General features: G+C 38.1%; 1 protein-coding gene across 3 annotated transcripts in view; it reads right to left on the bottom strand.

The window, feature by feature from the left end:
- Window positions 1-27,822, bottom strand: part of LOC114459542 (transcription initiation factor TFIID subunit 4) — a 138,845-nt gene that overhangs the window by 39,275 nt on the left and 71,748 nt on the right. For all 3 annotated transcript variants that reach the window (XM_028441766.1, XM_028441759.1, XM_028441757.1), the window contains 3 exons: window positions 25,174-25,304; window positions 19,394-19,519; window positions 14,550-14,606 (listed from right to left, as the gene is read on the bottom strand). In XM_028441766.1, the coding sequence (XP_028297567.1) occupies window positions 14,550-14,606; window positions 19,394-19,519; window positions 25,174-25,304 (314 nt within the window). The remainder of the gene's footprint in view (window positions 1-14,549; window positions 14,607-19,393; window positions 19,520-25,173; window positions 25,305-27,822) is intronic.

Consider the following 27,822-nt stretch of genomic DNA (forward strand, 5'->3'; position numbering starts at 1 on the left):
TTATGCTACTGATATTGTGTTTTTGCAATCTATCCATCTATCTATCTATCTATCTATCTATCTATCTATCTATCTATCTATCTATCTATCTATCTATCTATCTATCTACCTATTTATCTATAACAAACTGCATGTTACATCATTTTGTTATCATTTATTTGATTGTGACTAGGGCTGGGCGTTTTTGCCTTTAAAAAAAAATCTCAGCTTTTTTCAAAGAAATATTTGAGTTTCCATTCGAGTTTCGATTTTTTTTCAATGCACTTAAAAATGACTGCAGACATCAGATATATTGCCGAAAGTGCACATTTATTGCTGTGTTTGTCTTTAAGAGTTAAAATGCATAGAACAATCCCCCCAAAAAGTAAATGAGGCTCTTTCTAGCTTTAAACCAGGTTTAATTAAAAGTGCAACAGCAACTTCACAGTAGCTTCAATTTTCTGATTAAGAAATCAGATTACAGATTTTATAACATATAACATTACAATTTAAAAAAAATAAAATAAACTCTTTCCTTAGCATTTCAGCATAGTGCGAATAAAAAATTAAACATGCCTGTGGCACACATATAGCCTACTCAAAGGGTAAACAAAGAGGGGGCTGGCGCACATCGCGCTACGGTAACCCACAAGGACGGAACGTGAAAAAGTCCAGAAAACTGTAATGGGGAAAAAAAATAACAAACAAAAAAAATAATGAAAACATTTTAAAAAAAAAGCTAAAATTTTTTGATAAATCAATAAATTTCTTTTTTTGCCCAGCCCAAATTGTGACTGCAAACCCAGTATTTAAGGAATCCAAATACGAGTGCGTCACTAAATAATAAGATACCCCATCCATGTTCCTTTATGTACACTTCCCTCTACTTAACACCCTGTGTGTGTGTGTGTGTGTGTGTGTGTGTGTGTGTGTGTGTGTGTGTGTGCGTGTGTGTGTGTGTGTGTGTGTGTGTGTGTGTGCGCGTGTGTGTGTGTGTGTGTTTTAATTTTATGTATGTTTTATGTGCGTCTCTAATCCATGCATCTCATTCACCTGACACCCACATGGCCGACATTACGCGAACATCTGTGAGCTGCATCTTGAGGCCTTTCTTCATGTGAAGTGCCTGGCAGTTAGTTTGCTGCAGGCAGAGACGCCATTTGCAGTAACCAATCAACTTTCACTTCTCCATCTGCACACATAGACTACAAAGAGAGGAGATGAGCACGGACCCAGGGAAAGATGGTTCGCAAAAAACTAGATGTAGAAGTCCATGCTTGATCATTGAACCCTGTGCTTGCAGGAATAATGTTAAACTACACTGTGTGCACTTCTAACCATCTGCTTAAAACTCCCTATTTGGAGTTTGAATTTGATACTGTTTACTTGTTATAAGACTATATTGTCAACAACACTAGTAATTAGTATAAGAGATGAAAACCCTTAACATATACTTATATTATCACCTAAAGTTTTACATTTTGGAATAAAAAATACAAAAGTATGCTGGTAATTTACTTTAGGAATATTGTAATTTCACCTATGGAGATTAATTTAAAATACATGCATGGGCTAGTAGCCTCAGCACAGCATGTTCCAGTTCCTCTGAAGCTGAGTATGTCAGGAGTGCTTCCAGGGCCAGGCCCCAATTACAAAAATCCCTCAGTCGTCCCTGAAGCTAATGTCATTATGCAACTGTCACTGTCAGGAGTCAGGACCCATTGGTTTTCCTTCTTCTGCAACTTTTTTTTGGAAGAAATAATCATCGTAAAAGGTTCCAAGGTAAAACTAACTTGAGCTTGGTGTCTTTACTTCTGTGCAAATATAACATTTATAAATAAAGAAAATTTGCACTTAAACAGTTCTGCCATAAAACATGTCTTTAATAAAAGAGTCAGAAATCAGTGTTAAACAGATTCTGACGGTGTTACACTGGAGCAACTGGGGTAGAGAGGTGATCATTAAAAATACTGCTTGTCTCAGGGAAAATTTCCTACTTTAAATGTTCTCTTGCTTTGTCTCATTCCATGCTGTCGTGCTTCGTCTAGCAGTCTTCTCACTCCCTCTTTCTTCTCACCTTCTTTTTTTTAACATTTAGATTTGCAGCTCGTCACCTTCTATTGATCACGCCAAATTTGCATCCAGGAAAAAGATGAGAACTAAGATATTCACACTCCGAAGAGAGGACGATCTCAATGATTTATTCATTTCCAAATCAAAAAAGGAGTGAAAGAAAGGTAGATGAGAAGGGGAATCTTCACAGGCAGGAGGCAACTAGCTGGCTCTAAGGCTGGGCTCTTCTTCTCCACACAGCCCGCAGGCACATGGTGTGCAAGTCCTCCTAATTAACAAGGTGAATCATGCTGCCGCTCTCTAATTAGCCAACATGACAATCTAATGGAAACATGCAGGCCGAGCTGGCACACTTAGCATCACCTCACAAAGACCTCCACTATTGTCCTTCCCAGAAGAATTCCACAATAATGACACCTTCCACTTTTGATGAACAGGTAGGAGAATACGTGGCTTGCATTGATTCAGGGAATTATTTTTTTATTTTTTTTGTAAAGGTCAGATTGGACATGTTGTCTAAGGTAAGGTGTTTTTTATTCCTACTGTCTTTTATGATCTTCTGTGCAGGCTGTTTGTTGCCAAACTCAAACATGTCCTGCTTCCCTCTCACTTAAATCCCAGGCTCAGGCGGCGGGTGCCTCGCCACCAGCATAGCTCAGCATGCCCAATTCCCTTGTCGCTCGAGTCCCAAGGAGTGCAACGGCGCACAAAGAGAAAAGTGAACCTACAGGCTTGTAAAGCAAGAAGACGAGTGTGCCATCTTCCTCTGAGGCAAAAAAACCTCCTTTTTGTTGTTTTCCTTCTCATTACAGCACTATGTAATATTAGAAAACACACTGGAACACCAAAGGTACTTTAAACGCCTGCTTCTGTTTTTTCCCTTGTAATATGACTTGAGGTAAAGAAAAAAGTTGAGACTACAGACAACAAAGCAACAAATAAAAATAGGGTTCCTGTGTACCCTTCATATCTTGAGGACCTATAAAACCAACTTCTTTTTTGTGATAATTAGATTAAACACCTCAAACCTGTTATGACATGCCCAAAAAATCTCCAACTCTCTCCAACTTTAAAAAGAAAGTAAAAACTTTTTAAAGTTTTAATTTCTTATAACATGTATATGTTCTTCAGCTAAAGCATATCCATCATGCTGAAGCCTAAGTCAGATGACTATATGATGTATCAAAAAGGCCAGAGGGCAGCCTATAACAAATATGAATTGGGACACGCAGAACAGCAGGATTTCTCTTTGAAAACCAGCACACAGAGGGGGGGAATGTGGAGGAGGGGAGCAGGCTTTTGCCCTCAGGCCTACCCAACAGGGGAGAGCGACTCTTTGAGCTTAGCAGTTTGAGTACGGCCAGAGTCTGAAAGCCTATGAACTCACAGATATAGCTGGCCTAATAAAGAAAAAAGACAAGGGGGGCGAGATTGTCCTCTTACATGACTGGGTCTTCTCTCTGGAGGTGGGTAAGACAGGATGTGGCTTACAAGTGTGGGTGGATTTCAATTTCTCCATGACCTGGTCAATTGTGGAGGATGCCGGATCAAATAAAATGTGTGTGAACACGATGAGTTCTTGTGCATACATGTCAAATGAAGGCACGAGATCATAATACATGAATGTGAATTTATCATTGTGTGGGCAACAAGGATAACGTGATTATTATGCAGAAAGGTTTGAATGTGTAAAATAACAGGAAAGCCAAATTGAATCCAGACATTATGACAAATATGTTTGCACAGATGACTGAAAGGGTTTTTTGGAGCCGTGAAAAGTTCGAAGTTAAACCAGGGCAGAATTAATTCAGAAAAAGTTCAATACATTTCAAGCTATTCTCTGGGTAAAAAAAAATCTCTCAATGGCCAAAGAAGAAAACTGTTTGAGGCAAATTATTCTAACAAAAACCTTTGAGATTTCTAATGGAAAGCTCTCACTTTCACCTAACTCTTGTGGAATCACTCTAAGCTAGAAGTGGAGTGTTGCTGCAAGGGCATAGTAATGTTAAGGAATTGGAAAAAGTAGAGGAGAAGAAAGGAGAGGAGAGATCATCCTTCCACCAACGTGATTTTAAAGGCCTACCAAAGATTGGGCTGTCAGAGAGAGACGTACCGGTACTTGATTCACACTGGTAAGCTTGACCAAGCTCTGTGCAGCTTTCATTGAACGACCGGTTACAATTACACACACCACCAGGGTCTGCAGTGAAACAAGCTGATAGAATTTGCATGTTCATGTCACGGTCACTTTCTGTATAATAGCTGTCACTATGGGCTCTCTTTTGAAGAATAAGGCCAAGAGAGTCAAAGCAGAGGGCACAAACCAATGTTCAACACTTCAATGTGTGGGGAGATCCAGCCTTTCTATTATGACATGAAGGGAAAAATACAGCTTTGTGTTCTTCACCAAGCATGAATGATGTGCTTCCCACTGCATGGTGTGCTAATCATTTGAATAATCTATTAATGTGTTTTGGGTAAATATGGGACAATATAAAATAAACCAATTAGAATCAAAGCTTGCAATCTTTTTTGGAAAGTTGTTAAAGCAGTTCTTGGTGTGTGCTGCTTGGTATGCTCGAAGTTGAGCATTATCTACCTGAAGAAAAACTGGTAGTAAAGCTAAGAAAATGACACAACACACTAACACTGACCCAATATGACAAATGATCAGCTGTTTCTTATGTGTGTCTGTTTTCTATTAATGTAATATTTGGTGACACTTTACATGAAGTTTAATCCATAAGGCTGACATTATGCTGTCATTATTATGACATGACAGCTATCATTAGCATGAATAAGGTGTCATGAAGGCTGTCATTAAGTGTTGTCTATCTATCTAACCCCACTGGATCCCTCCACCAAAAAAACCCAAAAAAAGCCAACATAGCTCCAAAGGTGTCATCATTTAGCAAACAACATTAAATGACAGCCTTCATTAAACCTTTTTTGTGCTAATGACAGACAATGAGAGCGAAATGTCAGCCTTATGTATAAAACTTCTACCAAAGTGTTTGATAAAGCTCCTTCTAAGTGATGGCATTGTTATGACTAAAGCTTTGGCCTTTTTTTTTTTTTTTTTTTTTTTTTACAGGCATTTATTATTGTTATGTTATTCGTTAAAATAAATAAAATGCAAAACCAATCCCAGCTAAACCAGTCCCATTCCACAAATTTTGCTCAATTGACAACAAACTTGCTACAACATCTCCAGCCAAAAATTTTATCTCAAAAACAGAATTTTTGACAGCATTTAGAATTTTTCTCTCAAGCTAACAATTGGAATTCATGCAAAAATAGTATTTTAAAAGATCACTTATTTACTTATGGAGCCTATAAATTATTGTTAAGAATAAATCACCAACATCCCCATGCTGTGTAGAAGCAATTTGTGCATTTTCAGATTATTGTCTTGATAACTGAATTTCTGACAGCTGTTTGGAATCTACCTTTTTTTTATCGTTCCACATTCTGTTTTTTGCTCAGAATTGCCTAATTTTGTCTAAAATGGCCTGGCCCAGTTATTGCTGTGCAGCAGCTATAATGTAGGCTTTGGTCTTAAATCCTCCCTTGAAATCCTTTGAATTTCTGATCTCTCTCTTGACAATAACTAATTAAAATAACATTTGAGTTTTTTCCCAATGTATCAACTAATGGTTGTGTATTATACTTAATCAGAATCAGAATTAAACTTATTTGGCCATGTAATGTATGTTATACACACGAGGAATTTGACTTGGTGAACTGTGCTCTCTCTAATAATGTAAACATTAAATAATAACAATCAACTAGATAAGATAATAATAATAATAATAATAATAATAATAATAATAATAATGCGAATAGTGCAGTGATGAGTAGTGCAGGTGAACATTTAAATTAAATAGACTAATACAAAACTAAACACAAAAGTTGTTGGTCATTTAAAATATTTAGTGAAATCATATCATCGAGATGAGGGTCAAAACAATAACTGTTTGTTTATCATTTTTTGTCTTGAGTTTCAGTAAATCTGAAGGTTTATAAGTTTTAGCGATTGCCATGTACCATATTGCTGCAGAAATGGCTGCTACGTGGGGCTCGAGCAACAGTTTGTGAATGTAGCTCACACAGAGCCGAAATATAAAAGCTCCTGTCAAGACACTGTTCTCCCTGTTTGCACATGAGCTTTTGCCAGACTTTGGCCAGCTGTAGTGGCCAATTTCTCTTTCTCCTCTTTCATCATTTCTCTTCTCTTGTCCTTTATAAACTCCTCTTCCAGACTTCACCTGTTTCCTGCATCCAGTTGTGCCTGCAGACGTGGCTACAATGATGAATCTGTGGCTGCAGTGCGTCTGTGTGTCTGACATGGTGATGTATCTCTACTGGCCTTAACACCATCTCTATCTCTCCCTGCCTCCCCCTCTAACCCTTACCCCCATACTCCTCTTCCGTCCATCTCTTTGTCTCTGTCTCCCTGTCGTCTGCCCTCCTTCTTCCTTTTTCATTTTCTAACTCTCTATGATTAGGCATTGCCCGTTCCCCCATCCCCGCCACAGTGATGGAACAGACACACCACACAGACCCAACAACAACAAACGGGAACTGAGCTCCACAATTTGCCCATTGATTTTCACTGGGGGCATTTCTGAAATAGCCCATCTGACCTTTCGGCCAATTGGTGGTGAATGAAAGAAACGAGAGGCGCTAGACCGCTCGACCTATCTCTCACGTAAAGTGTCTGCCAGCAGCGATCTGACCATCCCGCCGAGGCTGGTGACAAGTTGTGTTACAGGTGGCGATGCAAAGGCTGCAAATGAGTGAGACAATAGATCAAAAACAAAAAATAATCAAGATCTGATTAAGATTCCTAGTGTCACTCTTATTAATTTGATTCTAATTCTCAAGTTTATTTTGAACATGTACAATTAGCACAATAAAGTAAACAAACAAACAACAAATCAACAAGAATAGTCAAATTAACAATATTGATAAGACCCAACATGTCTGAAAAGGAGTAGGATGAAACATAAGCTTATTTAAACCTACCCCTTCTCAACTACTTAATTAAAAACTCCTGTATACATATTTACATATACAAAAAAAAAGGGAAATAAATAGAGTAAATAAACAAATATAAATAATTTATGAAAACACCTCATTGTTAAAGACCCTCTTCCTTCCTGTACCTCGTGAAAACCATGTGTTTGTACAGCTTTTTAAACTGGGTCATGCTTGGACGTTGCTTGAGCTCCACACCCAAACGGTTCCACAACCTCACTCCACAAACAGAAACAAAAACTCCTTAACGTTGTTCGTGCTCGCTGGTGTTTTAAGTTTAACTACCCCCTCAGCCTATAACCTCAATCTCTGTTAAAAAATATATTTTTTTTTTAATATTTCTAGGAAGTAAATTGTTATTGCTTTGTACATAATTTGTGCTGTTTGCAAAATAACCAGGTCAATGAATTTAAATGTTTTTGATTTTAAGAATAGTGAATTTGTGTGTAACTTGTGTCTATAACCAGTAATATGAATTATTCTTATGGCTCTTTTCTGCAGTATGGATAGTGATTGTATTGTACATTTGTAAGTATTGCCCCAAACCTCTGCACAGTAGTGTAAATATAATGAAATCAGTGAACAGTGAAGAATTTGCAGTGATTTATGGTCCAGATAGAACAGGGCTCTACACTAACTTTTCCAGTGGTGGCACTGGTGCAACTAACTTTCTCAGTTGGTCGCACCAGCACATAATTTGGTCGCACCTTTTTTTGCTCTTTTTTGAGCGTGGGTGGGGGGTGAACAGCATATCCATGCATGCTAAATGAATAAAATTGACTTAACTGGCATACCGTAGTTTTGTATGAAGTAAAGATTGACAATGACTTGAGATATATTTGCTAAATGTTTTAATGTTTTAGTGTCAATATTAAATTTTTCTGCAACAATCAGTGGCTGAAATAACAGGTCATTTCTTTTATATAATTTTAAAAGAAGACGTAACTAATACATTTTAAATAACAGTAAAGCATCACAACAGGTTACATGTATTCTGCTTTTTTATTTTGCAGAAATGCTGTACTTGATTAACTTAACAGTAGCATAACCAACTTAGCATCTGCATTGCTTCACCTCATGGAATTAAATTCAGAGGGTCCAGCTCTGATAGTGGGGTCTCCTAACCCTCTTCCCCTGGTCAGGGGTCTGCAACCTTTACTTTATAAGGAACCATTTAACCTCATCTCACCTGGATTAAAGTCCTCCTGGAGCCAAAAAAAACCTTCTCAATGAAGACAATACAGTGTATTAAATTATATACAGTTAAAATTATATAGAATAATGTTTGATTTAATTTGATGTTATTTATATTGATCATGTAAATGAAAACTTAAAAACAGTTTAAAATAAAATAAATTGACATAAGAAATAAAACAGTATCTTGCATCTTCAAATTCTTAAGTATCTTAGTTTACATGAACACAATGTTATATAGAAGATTTTTAGTTAATGTATTTGAAAGGCTACATAAAGTAACTTGAATTTGAATCATGTGATCAACACATGCTAATTACTCATTTCTTGCCACACATAAAACATGCATATTTAACCTGCACATTGGTGGTTAAATTAATCTGTTCCCACACAATTAAAATCTCGTTTTCTTCCAGAATAGTGTTTTTGTTGGTTTAGTTATTTTACCAGGGATTTAAAACTTAAGGTTAGCCACAGGTGTAAGAAAAGTTGATGGTCTGTAGATGTTGCAGGAGGTGAAGTAGGAAGGTGCTGAGTCAGTTATTTATTTTAGGTTAACAAATTGTTATATCTTGATTTTATTTGTCATTAATCATTAATAGCCTCTGTAAAAAAAAAAAAAAAAACTATTATTTCAATATTTTTTTCAAAGCTATAGGGAGCCATTGCATGAGAGTCAAAGGACCAAATTAGGCCCCAGAGCCGCAGGTTGCAGACCCCTGCCCTAGGAGAACCACAGCTGAACATCTGTGCTGGCATCATAGTCCATCAGTTCTGGTCCCTCCATGCTGGTTCTGATGAGTGTGTACATTGTATCACTGAGCTCTGCACGATCTTCCTTTTCACTGCTGTCCTCAATGTGAGCGTGCTCTCAGTGAAGAACTCATTATGTCTGGCTCTGTTCACGGACCGTGCGCACTCCAAAGGAGCACATTGGTGTTTATACTCAGCACATTTACCGTTGCATCACCCGCAGCACTGCGGTCAAGCCAGCCTCCACTCCAAAATCCTCGGTCAACCAAGCCACCAGCCAATTTGCAGTGCCTGTTTATAGACGGTTTTACGGTAATCCAGCAACGCGGAGAAATAGAGAGAGAGAAAGAGAAGAGCACCCTGTGGGACGTGACAAAGCGCTCAGCCGCTCTGTATAAAAAAAAACGTCACCCTATCGCACGGATGCAACCAGATCATATTTTCACTCGCACACACTGAAAATATACTCGCATATGCGACCATTTTGGTCGCAGTCTCGAGCCCTGTAGAATATGTTTTGCTTTGCTCAGAACTGAAATGCTTATTGACAGTTTGCTTTGTACATGTTTTACATGAGACTTCCAGTTTATTTTATCATCAATTATTACCCCAAGAAACTTGTTCTCATATACTCACTATCCACCCCATCTACTTGTATCTGTACTTGTGTATTCTGATTGCTGTTGCCGAATAATATGAATTTGGTTTTACTTAGGTTTAATGATAATTTGTTTCTGCCAGAGTCCAGTGATATCAACAGCTGCCAACAACTTCCGGTAACTATTTGAAACTTCCGGGAACTCTTCCGTTGTCACAACTCTCTCTCTAAACAGCTCTGTGTGCGTTCAGCATTTACATCTAAGGTGCGCATTTGGATTTATAGCACGTGGTGAAAATATCAGTGGTTTCCGGTCGAACAAACACCGCGTCGGGAAGAAATTTGCTCCACAAACACACACGCAGACCTTTCTTGCATTATAGATAGAAAGTATGAACAGTTTTGACCTAATACTGACCCCTGGAGGACGCCACAAGCAATGTACAAGCATGACGATGAATATTCCCCCAATTTCACAATTGTTTTCTGTTCCTTAAATAACTTCTCACCCAGTGCAACACTATCCCATTTATCCCATACCGTTCAAGTTTATTGATTAATATGTTACAATTGATTGATTGATTGACTGATGATTGCCTGTGATCTTTAGCGTTTGTGATCTCCTCAATTGATTCTGTTAATGCCCGAGAAAAAAAACTCATCGAGATAATTAATTAATCCTTAAATTGTGTTGTCTTAAAATATGTTGACTATAAAATTAAAATAACAGAGGAAACAAGAGCACTCCGCCAACCTCCGCCAAGCACCAAATATCCTCTTTGCCAGATATTCTCAGTTATCTGGATCAAAACTTTCATAGTAATACAGTAGAAGAAGTACTATGTTTTTGAAAAATCGCAATAGAATGCACAATCCGGATCTGATCCGGATTAAATTCAGAGGGGTAATTGAAAAACCAACCCAACATAACAGTGTAATTTCATATTTCATCAGTCAATTACAAACTAAGATATTAATTTTTGTAATTTCGCCTGGACCCCCTGTAGTTCACCTACAGATCCAACAGGTCTGTAGACGATGCTGTAAACCTGGCTCTCCACTTCATCCTCCAGCACCTGGACTCCCCAGGCTCCTACGCCAGGATCCTGTTTGTGGACTTCAGCTCTGCTTTTAACACAATAACCCCAGCTCTCCTTCAGGACAAGCTTTCCCAGCTGAACGTGCCAGACTCCACCTGCAGTTGGATCACAGACTTCCTGTCTGACAGGAAGCAGCACGTGAAGCTGGGAAAAACCATCTCTGCTCCCCGGACCATCAGCACTGGATCTCCTCAGGGCTGTGTTCTTTCTCCTCTGCTCTTCTCCCTGTACACCAACAGCTGCACCTCCTCTCACCAGTCGGTCAAACTCCTGAAGTTTGCAGACGACACGACCATCATCGGTCTCATCTCTGATGGAGACGAGTCTGACTACAGGTGGGAGACAGACCGTCTGGTGTCCTGGTGTAGCCAGAACAACCTGGAGCTCAACGCTTTAAAGACAGTGGAGATGATAGCAGACTTCAGGAAGAACCCAGCCCCCCTCACCCTGGGAGACTCTACAGTGAGCTCTGTGGAGTACTTCTGCTTCCTGGGGACCATCATCACCCAGGACCTCAAGTGGGAGCTGAACATCAGCTCCCTCATCAAAAAAGCTCAGCAGAGGATGTACTTCCTGCGGCAGCTGAAGAAGTTCAGTCTGCCAACAAAGATGATGGTGAACTTCTACAGCTCCATCATCCAGTCCATCCTCTGCTCCTCCATCACCATCTGGTACACTGCAGCTACTGCCAAGGACAAGGCCAGACTGCAGCGTATCATCCACTCTGCAGAGAAGGTCATCGGCTGCAATCTGCCCTCCCTCCAGGAACTATACGCCTCCAGGATTTTGAGGCGTGCAGGAAAGATTGTGGTCGACCCCTCCCACCCCGGTCATAAACTGTTTCAATCTCTCCCTTCTGGAAGGAGGTTTCAGTCCATCAGGACCAGAACCTCCAGACACAAAAACAGCTTCTTTCCCTCTGCCACCATCCACATGAACACATGGGTTGTTTCTTTGTTTTGTGCACCAACTACCAAGACAAATTCCTTATACTGTCCTAAAAACTGTACTTGGCAATTAAAACATTTCTGATTCTGATGAGTGATAGGAGTTTTTCAAACTGATCCAGAATATTTATATGGATCTGGATCCTCTGCAAAATTTAATGGAATCTTCCATGGTGTAACATTGATCCTTATTTAATTTTTTTTTGTACATAATCCTGCCGACAGTGAATATGCCCAATACAAAAATGCCATTTTTTTGTGTTTTGTTAAAAAAAAAAAGACATTTATTTCTTAGGCCACGAGGATCTGTGGTGATAACACTTTGAAAATAAAAACATTTTGGTTTCGTCTTTTTGCAATAAAAAAAAAACCGTAGAGGGAGTAGCTAAAACGTTATTTGCCCTTTGAAGTTAACATGTTGCTGCTACAGTTTAAGCAGCTTTTTTTTCTTTTTCAAAGCTTTTCTTTTCATTGTCTGTAGGCAAAATGTGTTTGCAGGTGAGTCATTAATTACTTCAACTCAATCAAACTACATGTATTTGAATGACTGCAGCTAAGGTCATGTTAAGGTCTGGTTTCGTTCTCACACATTTGCAGATCTGTGTCTTTAACCTAGTCTTTGCTGAGGAATTTAGAATAAATCAGGCAAAAAGTGCTGTACTGTGTCCTCAGCTTAAGGCCAAAAAGGCATGAGTAACCACAATTGACCATTTGGGCATTTCAATAGCTGTTTATTGGGGACACAGCTGCTGTTGTGCCCTCAGACCCAACTTGTGTCTCCGATAGCCATTTCATACCCCACTGTACCAGGCTCTTTAAAAACAAATCATGGACTAGCTCTTTTTTCAAAGCCAGCACTTGGTTTAGTGTATAACTTAGCATAATTCACTTTCTCAAAAATGAAAATTGTTTTGTTGGTGGCTTTTATGCGTGAGAGTGCATGATCAGGACGAGTGGCTTAAAGAGAGGAGGGCTTCTCTGCCCGTCGCCAAGAAGTGTAGCTCGTGCTCATTATCCTGATGAAATTTGCGCAGATGTGTGAGCTGCCGACAGACTCTGCAGTGACACAAACAGCCAGCAATGTCCCCTGGGGCCAGTCAGGTGATGAAAACTGGAGAGGCACGGGGGCTGAGAAACGACGGCCATTAAGCAAAAAAGGAAGAGGTGAGAGGATGGAAAAGAGATGTTGTGGTTAAACGTGTGAGTGTGTGTGTGTGTGTGTGTGTGTGTGTGTGTGTGTGTGTGTGTGTGCGTGCGTGCGTGCGTGCGTGCGTGTGTGTGTGCGTCTCTACCTAGCAAGAGAGAGCATTACATGAAGAATTTTCAAACCACCTTCTTAAAATTCCAGACGAAAATGAAAACGCTGCATCTCCTCACGAGGCACTAATCTGGCCGTATCCAGATGACGAGCGGACTGCCACTTAACAAGGAGGAGATCCACTTTGATCACATGGCCCCTGGGGCAAACCTATCGCACTGCCTATTACGCTGCTGCATTTGCATATGTGGGGCTTATGGGTAGGCAGAAATCTAGTGTGAATGTTCTAAATGGCAGCAGGGCTTGCGTTGCTGTAAAGAAATGTCCAGGATAGACACAAGGATGAAACGACAGTAGCCAGAAGAGAGCCTTGTTGGCTTTTCAATGCAAGGTTAACAGTTCAATGGCACAAACTGGTTGAGAAAATCATCCATTGTCCAATTGTAACAACACTCGGAAGTCGCCGTTGAGCAATTGATTTACAGCTACCTCCACATACAGTATTTAGGGGGTGACTTAAAAAAAAAACCACGAGAAATTAAGTGGAAAAGTACAAACCCTGTGAGTCTGACTGAGAAAAGTTTTTACACACAAGAATAAACTTTAGCTGTATGGGAAAACAGGTTTTTAAAAGATAACCAACTTAGTGGAAAAGCAAACCTCGTCATAAAGTTCCACATGAACAACAACAACAACAGGTGAATGCAACTTCTTTTATCCTCCTGCCTATTTCGATAACATCTCGGAAGTGCCTCTTGATCCCCGTTCGCAAGCGCAGCAGTAAAAGCACCAAGTAAACTTGTAATGGTGCAAACTAAAGAACAAACAAACGGCAGCACATGCTACAAAAGACCTATTTTGTTTGAACAAACAACAATAACTATCCACTTACAAACAAGGTAGTCTATTTTTTGCGACCCAATGGGAATTAGTGCTGCACAAGACAAGAAAAAGGATCTCGCACTGTGCACGTGAAAAGAAGCGCAGTTCAACACTTCAAATGGTTTGCGATGCGTGTTTCACATCAATCTTGGTTTTCTTCCAGTGGTAAAAATGCAAGGCATTCTTCTGAACTGCTCATTCACTACACTACTATTGCTTTTAGTACGCACAGCCAAGACTCATTTTTCATGGAAAAAGAATTAAACTCAATGTTGTTGCATAAATATTGGACCAAATTAGAACTTCAACTTCTTAACAATCCTGACAAAGTTAAAATTGATAAAGTACTGATAAGGTAACTAAATATACAATAATTACCTCACCCTACTCATTATATAATTCTCTTTCCACAGCTCCTCCAACCGCCCCCTCACCAGAAGCAGCAAGATTTTGTGAACAGAAGTTAGTCAAAATTCCAACTGGTGGAAAATGATGAGGTTGATGCAGATGAAGAGATGGGAAATGAGGAGGGGTGGAAGGAGAAAGGCTTCTTTTGATTCACCAAAAAAAATACATTTTCACACACAGGCATCAATCGCCTTGAATAATTTCTCAAACTTTTTTAAGTCCGACTTTAAATGGCATTACATATGTAGCGAGGAATGAAAAATTAATACACCAGAGTCAGGAAAATGTCAAGGGTAATGATCTCTGTGGCAGCTCACCTCCTTAGCTTTCTGTTTTAGCCGAGCTTGCTCTGGGTCCTCTTGCCTGGAGCGACTCTGTGGAATAGTGAAAAAAGGGGGATGGGGGGGTAACACAGGTTAACAGCTGGATTAAATAGACCCCCGCCCAAACTTTACCCCCCACACACAGACACACACACATACACGCACACTTTTGCGACTCATCTGTTGCTGCTGCAGCAAAAAAAAGTGCAAAAAGGAACAGGATACAGAGGTGTCAAGGACATTGTATATGAATTCAGAGAAGTGCAATGCAGTGCCCCCCGGGGGCTAGTGGCCTTTAAACCCACTCCAAATCCAGTTCTAAATAAGATGCTGGAGGGGGTTTCTAATCAAAAGAGGTTATTAAAAATTCTGCAGGAGCCAGCACACACGCACACAGGGAAAGGATGTTAGAAACTATCATTGGCAATAAGCTGTCCCTGTGCCAATGTGAGCCTATTATGTGTTTATGTGAGCGCGTGCATTCGTGTGTCTGGTGTGGTGTGTGTGTGTGTGTGTGTGTGTGTGTGTGTGTGTGTGTGTGTGTGTGTGTGTGTGTGTGTGTGTGTGTGTGTGTGTGTGTGTGCATAACAACACTGCACTTCTATTTTAATCAGCGGGCAAGATCTGCTCCAGTATGTTATTGTGCCTGGGAATCCTTACCCATACAACCAAATTCACACATACTGCTGACCACTGGAGGCCATGCAGCCATATTATGATAAGACACATGAAACACATTTCCTGCACTACGTTTTTAACCCTTGTTTGTTTAAAAAATTATGCGTTTTAGATTTTAACCAATAAGCATTCTAACAAATATTAAGCATTTTATGGGGGCATTGATTCTTCATTTGTTTCCATCTTTCAGTATTTCTTAATCTAGGCAGAATGTTTCTCAGTGTTTCATCTACCGTAAAATAGGTAAATGCTCATCCCAGGCTTGTTACTAACTGGCCTTAAATATATCAGGCAGTTCACGACCGGGTTTGGTATCTTAACTAACACTAATGCATTTGCCCTCCAGACTGTGAAAGCATTCTTCAAGACTTGAGTCATATTTCAAATGACCGGCACAAGATGTAGAGAGTACAGAGGTTGGAGCATGTCATCAAAGAGGGAAGACTGCATTTGAAGGGATTACTTGGTGTGGTTTCTCATTAACAGGAGGCAAATTAGCAGGAACATAAATAGGAAAAACCATCAGCAAAGAATCGCTGAAGGTAGCAGGGAGAAAGAGGAGAGAGGGGAAGGGAGGGGTGTTGAAAATGGCAGTGCAGATGGACTGTTTACAAAGGGCAGCAGTGCCACTGGCATGCTATACATCTCCTTGGTCAGCTGGCCTGCTTTTCTCACTTACAGGAGAGAGCAGGAAGGGGAGAGGAAGAGAAGAGCAATGTACCAAGACCTTACAAGCTTTGTTGGGTAAGGTGTAACAGAGTGTGTGCTTAAATCCCACTGTCTCATACGGTCTATTCTCAAATTGTGATGTCAATAACGTAAAAGATTGTGTAGATTTTTCACATTACAAGGCTCCAACTGCTAGCTCAATTATCCATTCAAGAAAATCCAAAAACTCTCCTTGTTTCATTAGAGTTGGTGTGCAATGGCTAACTATGATTCCATATAGTGTTACAATTGGGATAGACAAGACCAGTAACCTGTGGCAGGTGTATGCTGCTTTGCTACTAAGGATGACTTTACCTTTGGATACTATACCAATATTGCATTCTTGAGTATTTGCAAACAACTTGATTGATCCGATACGATATCAGCACAAATAGTGTGTAGAGTGAGATGTTAGAAAGGCTTGATCAAGAGACATTACTCAGGAAACAATATCTGGAAACAATAGGTATGAAAAAAACTGACCCCTTTATTTTTAACCAATTGGTTACATACATACATACATACATACATACATACATAATAGTATGCTACAACTGAATAAAACAAATTAGCGAAGACCCCAAAAAATAACCTCAACAAATCCAATAAAAGCATTTTACAGTAACACTTTACTTGAAGTTTTATACATAAGGCTGACATCACACTGTCATTATTATGACATGACACCTGTCATTAGCATTAATAAGGTGTCATGAAGGGTGTCATTAAGTGTTGTTTGTTACCCTAACCCCCAACCTTAACCCAAAAAATGCCAACATAGCTCCAAAGGTGTCATAATTTAGCAAATGAAACTTAATGACAGCCTTGTTGCTCTATAAATAAAGAAAACTATAACACTCTGGTCTGTTTACAATGAACCAAAAATGGTTTGGCTAAAATAGCACTAATCTAATCTCCTCTCAGAAGGGTGAGGCCCTGTAAGCAGTCTGCCAGCAAAGAAAACTCACTTTCTGTCTCACACAAACAAAAGATTTTAGTCATTGTTCAAAGTTTAAGACCACAGGGGAAGGTATAAAACACACAAAACTAAAACAGAACAAAATGCTGATTGAATGTCATTGAATTGACAAGGTTACTTGTAATATTAAGCAGCAGTGTCTCAAAGATAATAACATGTTAAATCTAATTTCCTTGATGTAAACTTAGTTTTTCACAAGATTCCAACATACATGGCCTAATGGTAATACAAGCCAGGATAATGTCAGGCATTGTTTGTGTAATGTTTTCAAATCATTAGGCAAAGATCTGCTTTCCAAACTTCTCCTTGAACTGAAATGCCATGGCAACGAGAGCCAAAAAGCCACAGACATGGCTCTGAGGTGAAGTCAAACTTTCCTCACAGAGGCTCATACCATCCAAATAGCCCCTGGAGTGAGGCCTCCCAACAACAACTTGGCTACATCTGCAAAAGTTCTTCACTAATCCTGGTAGTAAAAACAACTTTCCACTGCACAAAAATAAGTTAAACATTACTGGAGTTTACAGCTGTAAAACTGGGCACTGGGAACAAGGATCCTAAAGCTGCACTTCATTTTTTTCTTAGCAGATACTCTTTGGAGTTATCTTTCCTACAAGGGCAAAACTTGTTTACAACCAACCTCCAAAAAGCAAGCTCTCTGTTCATCAGCTTGAAAACTTTCTAATGACCTTCATGTCAGAACGCTGGTCCAAAACTCCACCGAGGCAGTGGCTTGTAAGTGAAATTGACCTATATTTACAATTCATTCACTTGGAGTAAATTCTAACTATGACAACAGTGTATTATCATTGGGAACTGAGAACATTTCCTTTACATGGATAACCAGGCTGCTCATAGTAAAGATTAATACAGTGGACAGTGGACAATACTATCGCATTCACGTCACCCTCTAAAACATCCCAAGTATACATATTTTAGGGATAAATAAATTCATTTTTAAACTGTCATAAAAACAACTTTTTTTTTCATCTTTTTATGTCTTGAAATATTTGATCTGATAAAACTCATTATCATTTGTCCTTGAAAAAAAAGTTGTTCTGTAATAATGCAATTCTTGTAATTTTCCATTACATATTAAACTCAGAAACTGTAGTAAACAGAATATAATTATTTTACAAAAATTGTGTTCATTCAAATAGTTCTAGATATTTTTTTCTCATGGCTTTATCCTTTTTTTTCTATTTCATTGTTGAATTTGTTTGTAGCTCCAGTTTTTTTTAAAAACAACTGTGATAATATCAATATGTTTCAATAAGTTAGTTTTTTAGTACTTGAATAACAATCCCTTCATTTGATACTTTGATCACATTAGTCCATTAATTGAACTACAGTAACATTGCAACTTAAACAAAAAAAGGATTTTACAGGACAAAATCTAATTCACAGATTGAATACATTTAGAGCATTTTTTTCTTTAAGCGTTTCTAATTAATGACAGAAACAATTACTTTAGTTATTTTCAAACGTGCAAATGTTTTTGAGAGGATAAGAATAAAAAAATATTCATTTTAATAACTTTTCACCCACAAACTTGTGTCTGTAAACATGTACAGTATGGTTGTTTTTTGAGGAAAGCAATGACTGGATTCAAACTGGAGTTTCTTTCTCACAGCACAAGCCACACTAAATCAAATATGCTTTTATTTTTTTAGGCGAACAAGAGTACAGAATAGAACTCATCATTGTAAGGGGTCGGAAACAGCATTTTCCCTGATTTTGAGTCTAAATCAATGAACAGGTGTGTCTTACTTACCTGTTCTTTGATTTAGACTCAAAATCAGGAAAAAACACATTAATGCTTGAGCACAATTGAAAGTAAGAGAAAATAACTCTAGAGTGTCCTGACACGTAGTCCTTTTCCTCTAACCTGTTTACTTCACTTTAAATATCAATACAATCTATTTTATTGATATCTATAATTTCATCTCAGGGGCAGAGCCAAACATGAGATTTTGACCTTGAAAATTGATTTCGTTTTAAATCACAAAGAAGCCAAACCAATCCGTTGTTCATGCACCGTTTGCTGATTCACACTTGTTAACAAAGTGTGTGTGGAATGTGTCTCTATCAATAGATCCAGGAGTTCTTCACCTGCTCTTTTTCTTCTTCACCTGAGCTGCCATCACTTGCTTTTGAGGCATGTGCTGTGGGTGAGGAGATGTATGTGTTTGTGGAGTATGTGGGTTGTGAAGTGTACAGTTCAGCCCCTCCTACCTCCCAGCCTCCTCACTGTGTCTGGGGAGAAAGAGCCAGGACGGAGGAGCCCTGGAGCCAGGAGCCTGGGAGGACACCAGGAGGTCACTACATCCTCTGGTGTCACACTCTAATTCGTCCGTGGAGGTTGGCCTCTGAGCATCCTCACACTCGCACACATCCGTACACAAGCCCACACTGTAGCATGCGGACATGACACTTTTCACCAGCACCCACACATCACAGGAGAATAACTTACTTTAGCAGCTCTCAGAAGGATCTCTCTCTCCTGCTCGTCCTTCCTCTGCTTCTCCATTCTCTCCAGCTGCTCGAAGAAGCGAAGCTGAGAGCGAACGTCTGCCGACTGCTCGTAGCACTCGTCGTCCTGAAAGGCAGATGGTGAGAAAATGTTAACAAAGGTTAACCATGGAATGAAGCTCTGAGGCCCCGTTTAGTGACTTCTGAATGTTTGTACATACAGTTCAGATGTTTACAGGCAAACTGAAACAGCTATATAATTGTTGAAGAGTTTTTGTCGTATAAAAGAGAAACCCTTAGTGCATCAGCTCCAACTTTTAATAGATATTCTTTTCTGCTTTTGGAACTGATCCTCCTCCCTGCTTATTTGTCATTCCATGACAGTAGGACTGGGCAAAAAATCGATTTAATCAATTAATCAAATTTGTAGATAAAAACCATTTTTATTTTGCAAATTCGAGTTTAATTATTTTTTTTTATGTGAGCCAGCGTTTACATGTGTTTACCCTTTGAGTATAGGCTATATGTGTGCAACAGGATGTTTAATTTCTTATTCGCACAATGCTGAGATGCTAAGGGAAGAGTTTATTATTTTTTAATTTTAATGTTATATGTTATAAAATATGTAGTTAACTGATTTCTTAATCAGAAAATTTAAGCTACTGTGAAGTTGCTGTTGCACTTTTACTTAAACGTGTGTTAAAGCTTGAATTTGTTGAATGACAGAGTCTCATTTACTTTTTTATTTTTGGGATTGTTTTATGCATTTTAACTCTTGAGGACAATCACAGCAATGAAGTTGCACTTCTGTCAATATATCAGATGTCTACAGTCATTTTAAGAGCATTAAAAAAAAAATATTAAAAACGAATCAAAACTCGAAATGTTTCTTTAAAAAAATCAGAGATTTGTTTTTAGGCTAAATCGCCCAGCCCTACATGACGGTCATATGGATATTTTACTTTTAGACTCTTCTATAATCTATTTTGTCACATTTTATTTTTATGCTTCACATGAAATGGTAATTGTTTGTTTTATAAAAACTGTTGTAACATTGCATGTAATAATTAGTGATGGCATTTATCAGGAAAGGTGAATATTTCAAATTAACCTTTTTTAATTTCTTTAATGTATAATTGCTCAAAAAGTTTTGTTCAGGTTGCTTATTTGAAACACATTTCTCTGTCTGTCAAGGGGGGCAAAAACATGTCTATTAAAAGTGATTTACATGTATGATACTTATTTATGTTGACTTTCATTTATAATAAAAGCAACAATTTGAAAGAGCAAGCAGATGGTGTTTGAATTATGGAAAAACCAAACAGATGTTTAAACAGGAAGCTGAAACAATTTATCAAGATTTTTAATTCAAAGAAATATATGGGATTTAGAACATATCAAAAAAGAAGAAATGAAAAGAATAATAATAAAAAACTTTTTTTTTTATTAAAAAGCTAACGAGGCTACAGAAGTTGAAATGTACTTTTTATTTATATATAATGTTAAACTACAATAATATGTAAATCCTCAACATGATGTTGTTGATGTTTATGAAAAGGTAAAGCTTTTTGTTTGTTTCTTATTTTTAACAGAGAAAGTCTAAGGAAGAATGTCATGTTTTATGTTTGAGAAAGGAAACAGCCTTAGATTGTATAGAGGTCATATGTTGAGATGTTTAAAAAATAAAAATAAAAATGACCGTGAAGATAAGATGAGATAAAACTTTATTGATCAATGGGGAGAATTTAGGTGTTGCAGCAGCTCCAAAAAAACAGGGAAACAGGAAATATAACAGCATCAAACAATAATTAAATAAAGGAAGAAAAAAATACAATAGAATTAAATAATACAAGGCATAAGCACAATACACTTTCACTAGTGGATCACACACATACTAGACATAAACATAAATACTATGTACACGTTGTACAGTTTCACTTACAGAAGATTAAAATAAAATAAAATAAATAAAAGTGCTTTATAAAGCATGAAAATCATCGATGGCAGTCGCCACACATTGGGTTTATCCAACTTTGAGACACAGTTGAACTGGAGCATCACCAGTCTGAACAAATGAACAGACCTCAACACTGAAACTTTTACTATTTACAGACGTCGCCTCCCCCTCACATACGCCACAGCACTTCTCACTTGGGAACAGGAACCAGCAGGCGTGGAAACAACTTTAGTAGGTCATCAAAAGTTAATAGGATAATTGCTTATTTCTTGTGTTTGTGTGACTGTGAGTCTGTCACATCTCATGTTGCACTTGATTTCTCTGTCACTCTCCTTTCTGAGTGACTGTGTGTGTGTGTGTGTGTGTGTGTGTGTGTGTGTGTGTGTGTGTGTGTGTGTGTGTGTGTGTGTGTGTGTGTGTGTGTGTGTGTGTGTGTGTGTGTGTGTGTGTGTGCGTGTGTGGATAAGAGGAGCCGAGTGGCACCGAGCACAAAGACACATCAGAGACGGCTCCTCACCAGCACCCCGTCACCCTCCCCTCCCCCCCACGTTCCTCTTCCCCTATCTCTCGCTCTCTCATCCAGCCTCGCTCCTCTTTGTTACAGCGCTGAGCCGGCACTCCTCCCGTAGCCGGAGCCACCGCTGCCGCTCCTGCAGAGGCCCGGCTGCTCTTAAAGGCCGCTTTGTCTTTTGGTGTTTTCCTTCTTCGTCTCTCTGTCTTCCTTTTTTCCGCTGATGTCAACAGAGTGGCTTCACAGAATTTTGTGCCTCACACACACACCCACACACACACACACCTCATTTAGAAAACCACAAAAAAGGGAGAAGGAGCACTGGAAAGAAGTGCAAAACAAGATGAGGACAGCTGCACATTGCTCTTCCTCGCTCCTCCTCCTCCTCCTCACTTTCCCGTCTCGGCATCAAGAGACAATTTTCAAAGTTATCCTCAGTATTCATAACTGTGCAAAGATTTGGCCTTACAGTGGAGGTGGCTTTATGCTTTAATGTGCACCAATTAAATGTGGTTACATGCTTGTTGTTTTTTTTTAGGTATTTAGAGGCTACGAGAGTTAAAATCACCAGAGATGAGAAAAACAGGTATGGTGTACACAAATGCAAACTTAAAAGTCATTCAAACCACACAGTCATTGTTGCCTTTCTTTCATAGCCTTTTTACGCGTTAGTTTTACTTTTAGTTTGTGAAGTAATGTGTATGAGAGCCACCGTTTGTGCACAAAGTTTTGTAACTAACTTCAGTCCTTTACTGTAAATGCGGTCAGACTGATTCATCTCAATATTTATTGCACTTTCCATCCATAAAGTTGTACTTTTTTTATGCAAACACATTTCTGGAGACATGGAAAACTTTACATTTCCAAAAATTTTAGTTTGTAGAAAGTTTATTCTTGTCAATTTCATATAGACACTGTAATAGTGTACCTGTATATGAAAGGCCCAACCAGGTACAAGAGCTGTGAACTAGCATTAGCTAAACAACTTTTGTATCTATGTTGAAATGCACTATCCCTGTCAAACAGAAAAATTAATAAAATAAATAATGTTACATTTACTAAATTATTTTCCTAATTGTGCAGTTATGATGTATTTTATTACAAGAAAATCTATGATTACACTTTTTTTAATACAGTTTCCTTTAGTTTTGAGAATAGACAAATGTAGCCAGCTCCCCTGAATGACTCACGTGCACCGTCAGATGATGACTCAGAGTCAGCAGACGTGTTCAGAAAGTTTAGTGCAGCATTAAGATGCGCTGCAATCATTTCAGTGGCTCTTCTCTTCTACATGTGGGCAACCATATGGTGGTACTTCAGCAACGCAGCACGCACGGCGCACCGAGAGGAGGAATTTTTTAATTATTCAAGCCAGGTGTTGTCAATTCAGCTGGTTCAAACTCCCTCATTATTCAGGGGCATGGTTCAATAAGATAAAAATTGACCTGAACTTTCACTGTCTTATTTTTATTTTTTATTTTGCCAACATTATCATTTCAGCGCTGATTGAGGCAGAGGATGTAACGATGTCATAGCTCACTGAAGTCCTCGCGGGAATGTGTTGGGTGAAGGAAACGGTCTGTACAGGGTTAGACACTGTTAAAGTCCACCTTGCAATAATTCCCTCAAACCAGCAGCGCTGCACAGTTTTAGAGCTCAGGGTAAAAATCAGGGGTGCACACACACTTTTTTGGCTCGCGAGCTACTTCTACCACGGACAGCTCTTCACGATCTACTGTGTTTGGGGGTTATAATTATAAATAATTAGATTTTAATATTTACACTATTACACTTATTATTATTATTATTATTATTATTATAACTATCACAATTGTTCAATAATTATTCAATATTTGGATAATATTAAGGCAAGGCAGGCAAGGCAAATTAATTTGTACTGTATAGCGTATTTCATACACAAGGCAATTCAATGTGCTTTACATGATTAAAAAGTGCATCAGAAAACATTCAACAGTTTAAAAATAAATTAGGACATTAAATCAGCAGTAAAAACATTTACAATCTCCCTCTCAATCATATGCAGTAGAAAAAAAAAAAATGCTTTTAACTTGGATTTAAAAATGTTAACATGTGATGTTGACTTCAGCTCTGCTGCGGTTTGTTCCACTTCTTTGCATTAAAATACAAAAGTATTATTCAAACAGAAACATTTAAAAACTGAGTTTGATTAAAATATATATATTAAAAAATACAATGAAGAAAAATATGTAGAAAATGCAAAGCACCAAACACAGCTGCTCACGTCATCAAAAACCAGCAATAAAAAGCACAATTAGCAGTGCCAGTCAGTAGCTTCATAGCTTCCACACACATAGGTTTTCTGATGATGCTGATAATAAATGTATCTGGTTGAGTTGGTGTGAGCGGGTTTGGGACTGGAGGAGGGTCTTCTTCTACTGATTATTAGAGGTTATAAATGAACGATTGGTACACTAGCGCCCCCTCAAATTGAGGTCAGAAGCTGAATTGTTAGGTTTCATTTCTGGTATATGTGACTATGACGTTTTCATTCATTTATGGGGTCTGGAGGCTCTTATGCGCGATAGACCGGTAGATCGCGATCAACGTGTTGTGTACCCCTGGTATAAATGATGATGGTGAATGATGTGTTTATCATTTCTGAATGTAGGAAGTTCCTTCAGTAGCTTAATAAAATCAGGCTTTCCACACAAACAAACGTAAATGTGTCGTTAGTATGAGGAAAGAAGAGAGATTTTTACTGTGGCTCAGACAGATACATGTGGCCGATAAGCACACTGCAATAATCTGATCAAATAAACCTGACACATTGTTTCTGAACGAATAATGCCCTTCAAAATAAACATGTGCTTTATCATTTTCACAGTGATATGTACAATTGTTAAGAAAAGTCTGTGTTCCATCACATCATGGCCCAGTCCTCCTCTTTGTAAATGAACCACATCAGACCACTTTCATTCACAGCCTTACACGCATTGGGTATATTTAGGTGCGGTGGGCGTGTCAGGTGTCTGGATGGGAGAAGAGATAAGCGCGTAAAAAAAAAACACTTACGCGCAAACTTGTGAATAGGGCCCATAGTGCGTCGTGTCTTCAGCTATACTCCTGATCTCTAGGGACACGCCTGCAACAGTGCAGGGGTCAAAAAGCTCATTTGAGCACATAAGCTCTGATGACGGACATAGCCCCCCATAGTCTATCTTCCACATTGGTCTCTATTTATCTTCTCCTACAAAAAGGAACCCACATTTAAGAGGCAGATGCAGCTGATTTAGAGACCTGACTCATGGGATAAAAAGTGCATTATTCCTACCTTACAGGAGTCCAGTCGGTGCTGTGCAATAGTGGAAACCTTCTCTATCACTGTCCGAAGTCGGGACTGTGTTGCATGAGAGATGAATGTGACTGCTTCCATTGGAACCTCCATAACTCCAAATTTCTTTGCTGTAAAAGACATAAGTAATCAATATAAATACAAAAGTAAAATGTATTCCAAAATTAACATACATTACTAACATACGGGATTTTAGGGTTGTAAGTACAAACTGATCTTGGGTACTATGCAACTGATTTATGATGATTTTGTGTCCTGACAACAGGGAAAAAAAGACAAACCAAAAAATAATTAACAACATTAATACACAACTTTCCTCAAGCTCCAATTTGCACATTGGTCCACATTTACTGTACTCTATCACACACACATTAACACAGAAATACACTCTGATTTAATCAGGGCAATATAATCCTGAAAAAAAGTTTTCACATGAAAAATATCATTTGTTTCACAGTCATAAAGCAAATCCCAAAGCTACATGAAGTGTAAACGACATTGACCATCTCTTTCAGTACAGGGATAATTTAGCTTTCTTGGAGCAAAAACCATCTTAAATCCTAACAAAAGAGAGCGGGACAGACTTTGGTAGGGTTACTATCGGTTTCCAACTTTCTTTTAAATCATACCATTAACATAATTTTCTCTATGGCACCCTTTTAAGTAAACCACACCAATTATTTAAATCAGCTGAACAATACATACATTCCTCCACAGCTCTGGATTTGAAACTTATGGAGAGAACAACTAGCATTAAAATTACAGAGAAAATGCATGCAGCGGTGTCACGAGGTCAGAGAAAAACCTTAATAGGCCTCAGCTACTCTAAAATACCATCTTTCATTGATGTTAATAATTCAGAGGAAGTTAGAGAAACTCGGCCTCAGAGAGTAAAAACATGTTCTCCACTTTGTACTGATAAAAGCCATTATTGTTCACATGGGAAAAGCAGCAAGAAAAAGACAAATAGCAGATTTTCGTATTTTACATAAACCCCATTAGACGAGCAAAATAAAAAAATAATGTATACCACAGCATCAAACAAATCAATTTACATTGTCATTTAAGCTATCTAGCTCTACTGGCCTATATTTACCTCTTTACAGTAACATCATGTATTAAAGTTATGAGATTTTAACACATTTGCCCTCTTGTTACTTATGCCTCGTCACTATTAACTCATAATACAGGACAAAATGCATTTCCTTGTGGAGGCTCCGCTATGGTCAATTATAATTGTAATCACGTAATTGATCATTTGTTACAATTATGGCATAAACATAAAAATATTAAAATCTATATTTTCATTGATTAGGAAGCCTAACAAGATAACTAATAGATAGGAAAGACATTAGATGATAGATTTTGTTTTTAGTGTATTTTACAGCTGATTTAGGGCCCATTATCATAAGAGATGCTAACAGAAAGCTAACACTTCATCTTTATGAGATTATTTATTTCAGGCTCTGTAATTGTGATTCATTTTAATTGAATTTTAGTAATTGTAACTGACTTTTTGGCAATAAAAAAAATAATTGCAATTTAATTGTAAATGTGATTGACCCCAACCCTGGTGCGCACACATCAATAACTGTTTGTAAATAAAACTGTAAGTATTTAGACCAAATACAGACACAAATTCTTGTGTTATTTCATTATAATTACTTACTATACAATGCATAGAGAGCATTTGCTCTCTATGCATTGTATAGTGCAAAGAGAGCAAATCTAAAAGATTTAAAAGACAAATCTAAAAGAAAACTATATTTAAAATTGCTTGTTAACCAGGGAAAAAGCTGCTTCTACACTATAGCAGCATACATTTGTTACATTTTATTCAGGGGTGTGATCAGCCAATTACACCAAACAGGTGCTAAAGATTATCGTTTCAAGTCTAGGTTGTACCACAGTCATTAAATTAAACTGAAGCAGCTGCTGCATTTTAGTTTAACGTAGGAACAGAATAAGGAAAGGCTGGAGATGGAGAAGACAATGTTATGTCTAAGGGTGTTGAAAAAATCGTTTTGGCGATATTACGTGGCGCTATTCTCTGATGGATTCAACATGCAATAACAATTTGTTTACTTAAATATAAATCACGTTGTGCAATGACTCAGCACCTTCCTACTTCACCTCCTGCAACATCTACAGACTATCAACTTTTCTTACACCTGTGTCTGTGTTTGAAATCACTTATAAAACACTATTCTGGAAGAAAATAGAGATTTTAATTGTGTGGGAACAGATTAATTTAACCACCAATGTGCAGGTTAAATATGCATGTTTTATATGTGGCAAGAAATGAGTAATTAGCATGTGTTGATCACATGATCATGTGTTATCAAATTCAAGTTACTTTTTGTAGCCTTTCAAATACATTAACTAAAAATATCTTCTTCATATAACATTGTGTTCATGTAAACTGATGCGAGACACTGTTTTATTTCTTGATGTCAATTTATTTTATTTTATTATAAACAGTTTCTAAGTTTCCATTTACATAATCAATAAAAATCAAGGCAATTTAAATCAAACATTATTCTATATAATTTTAACTGTAATGAATTTAATACACTATTGTCTTCATTGAGAAGGTATTTTTTGGGCTCTAGGAGGACTTTACTCCAG

The sequence above is a fragment of the Gouania willdenowi genome, chromosome 3, assembly GCF_900634775.1.
Source record: "Gouania willdenowi chromosome 3, fGouWil2.1, whole genome shotgun sequence".
Classification (NCBI taxonomy): Eukaryota; Metazoa; Chordata; class Actinopteri; order Blenniiformes; family Gobiesocidae; genus Gouania; species Gouania willdenowi.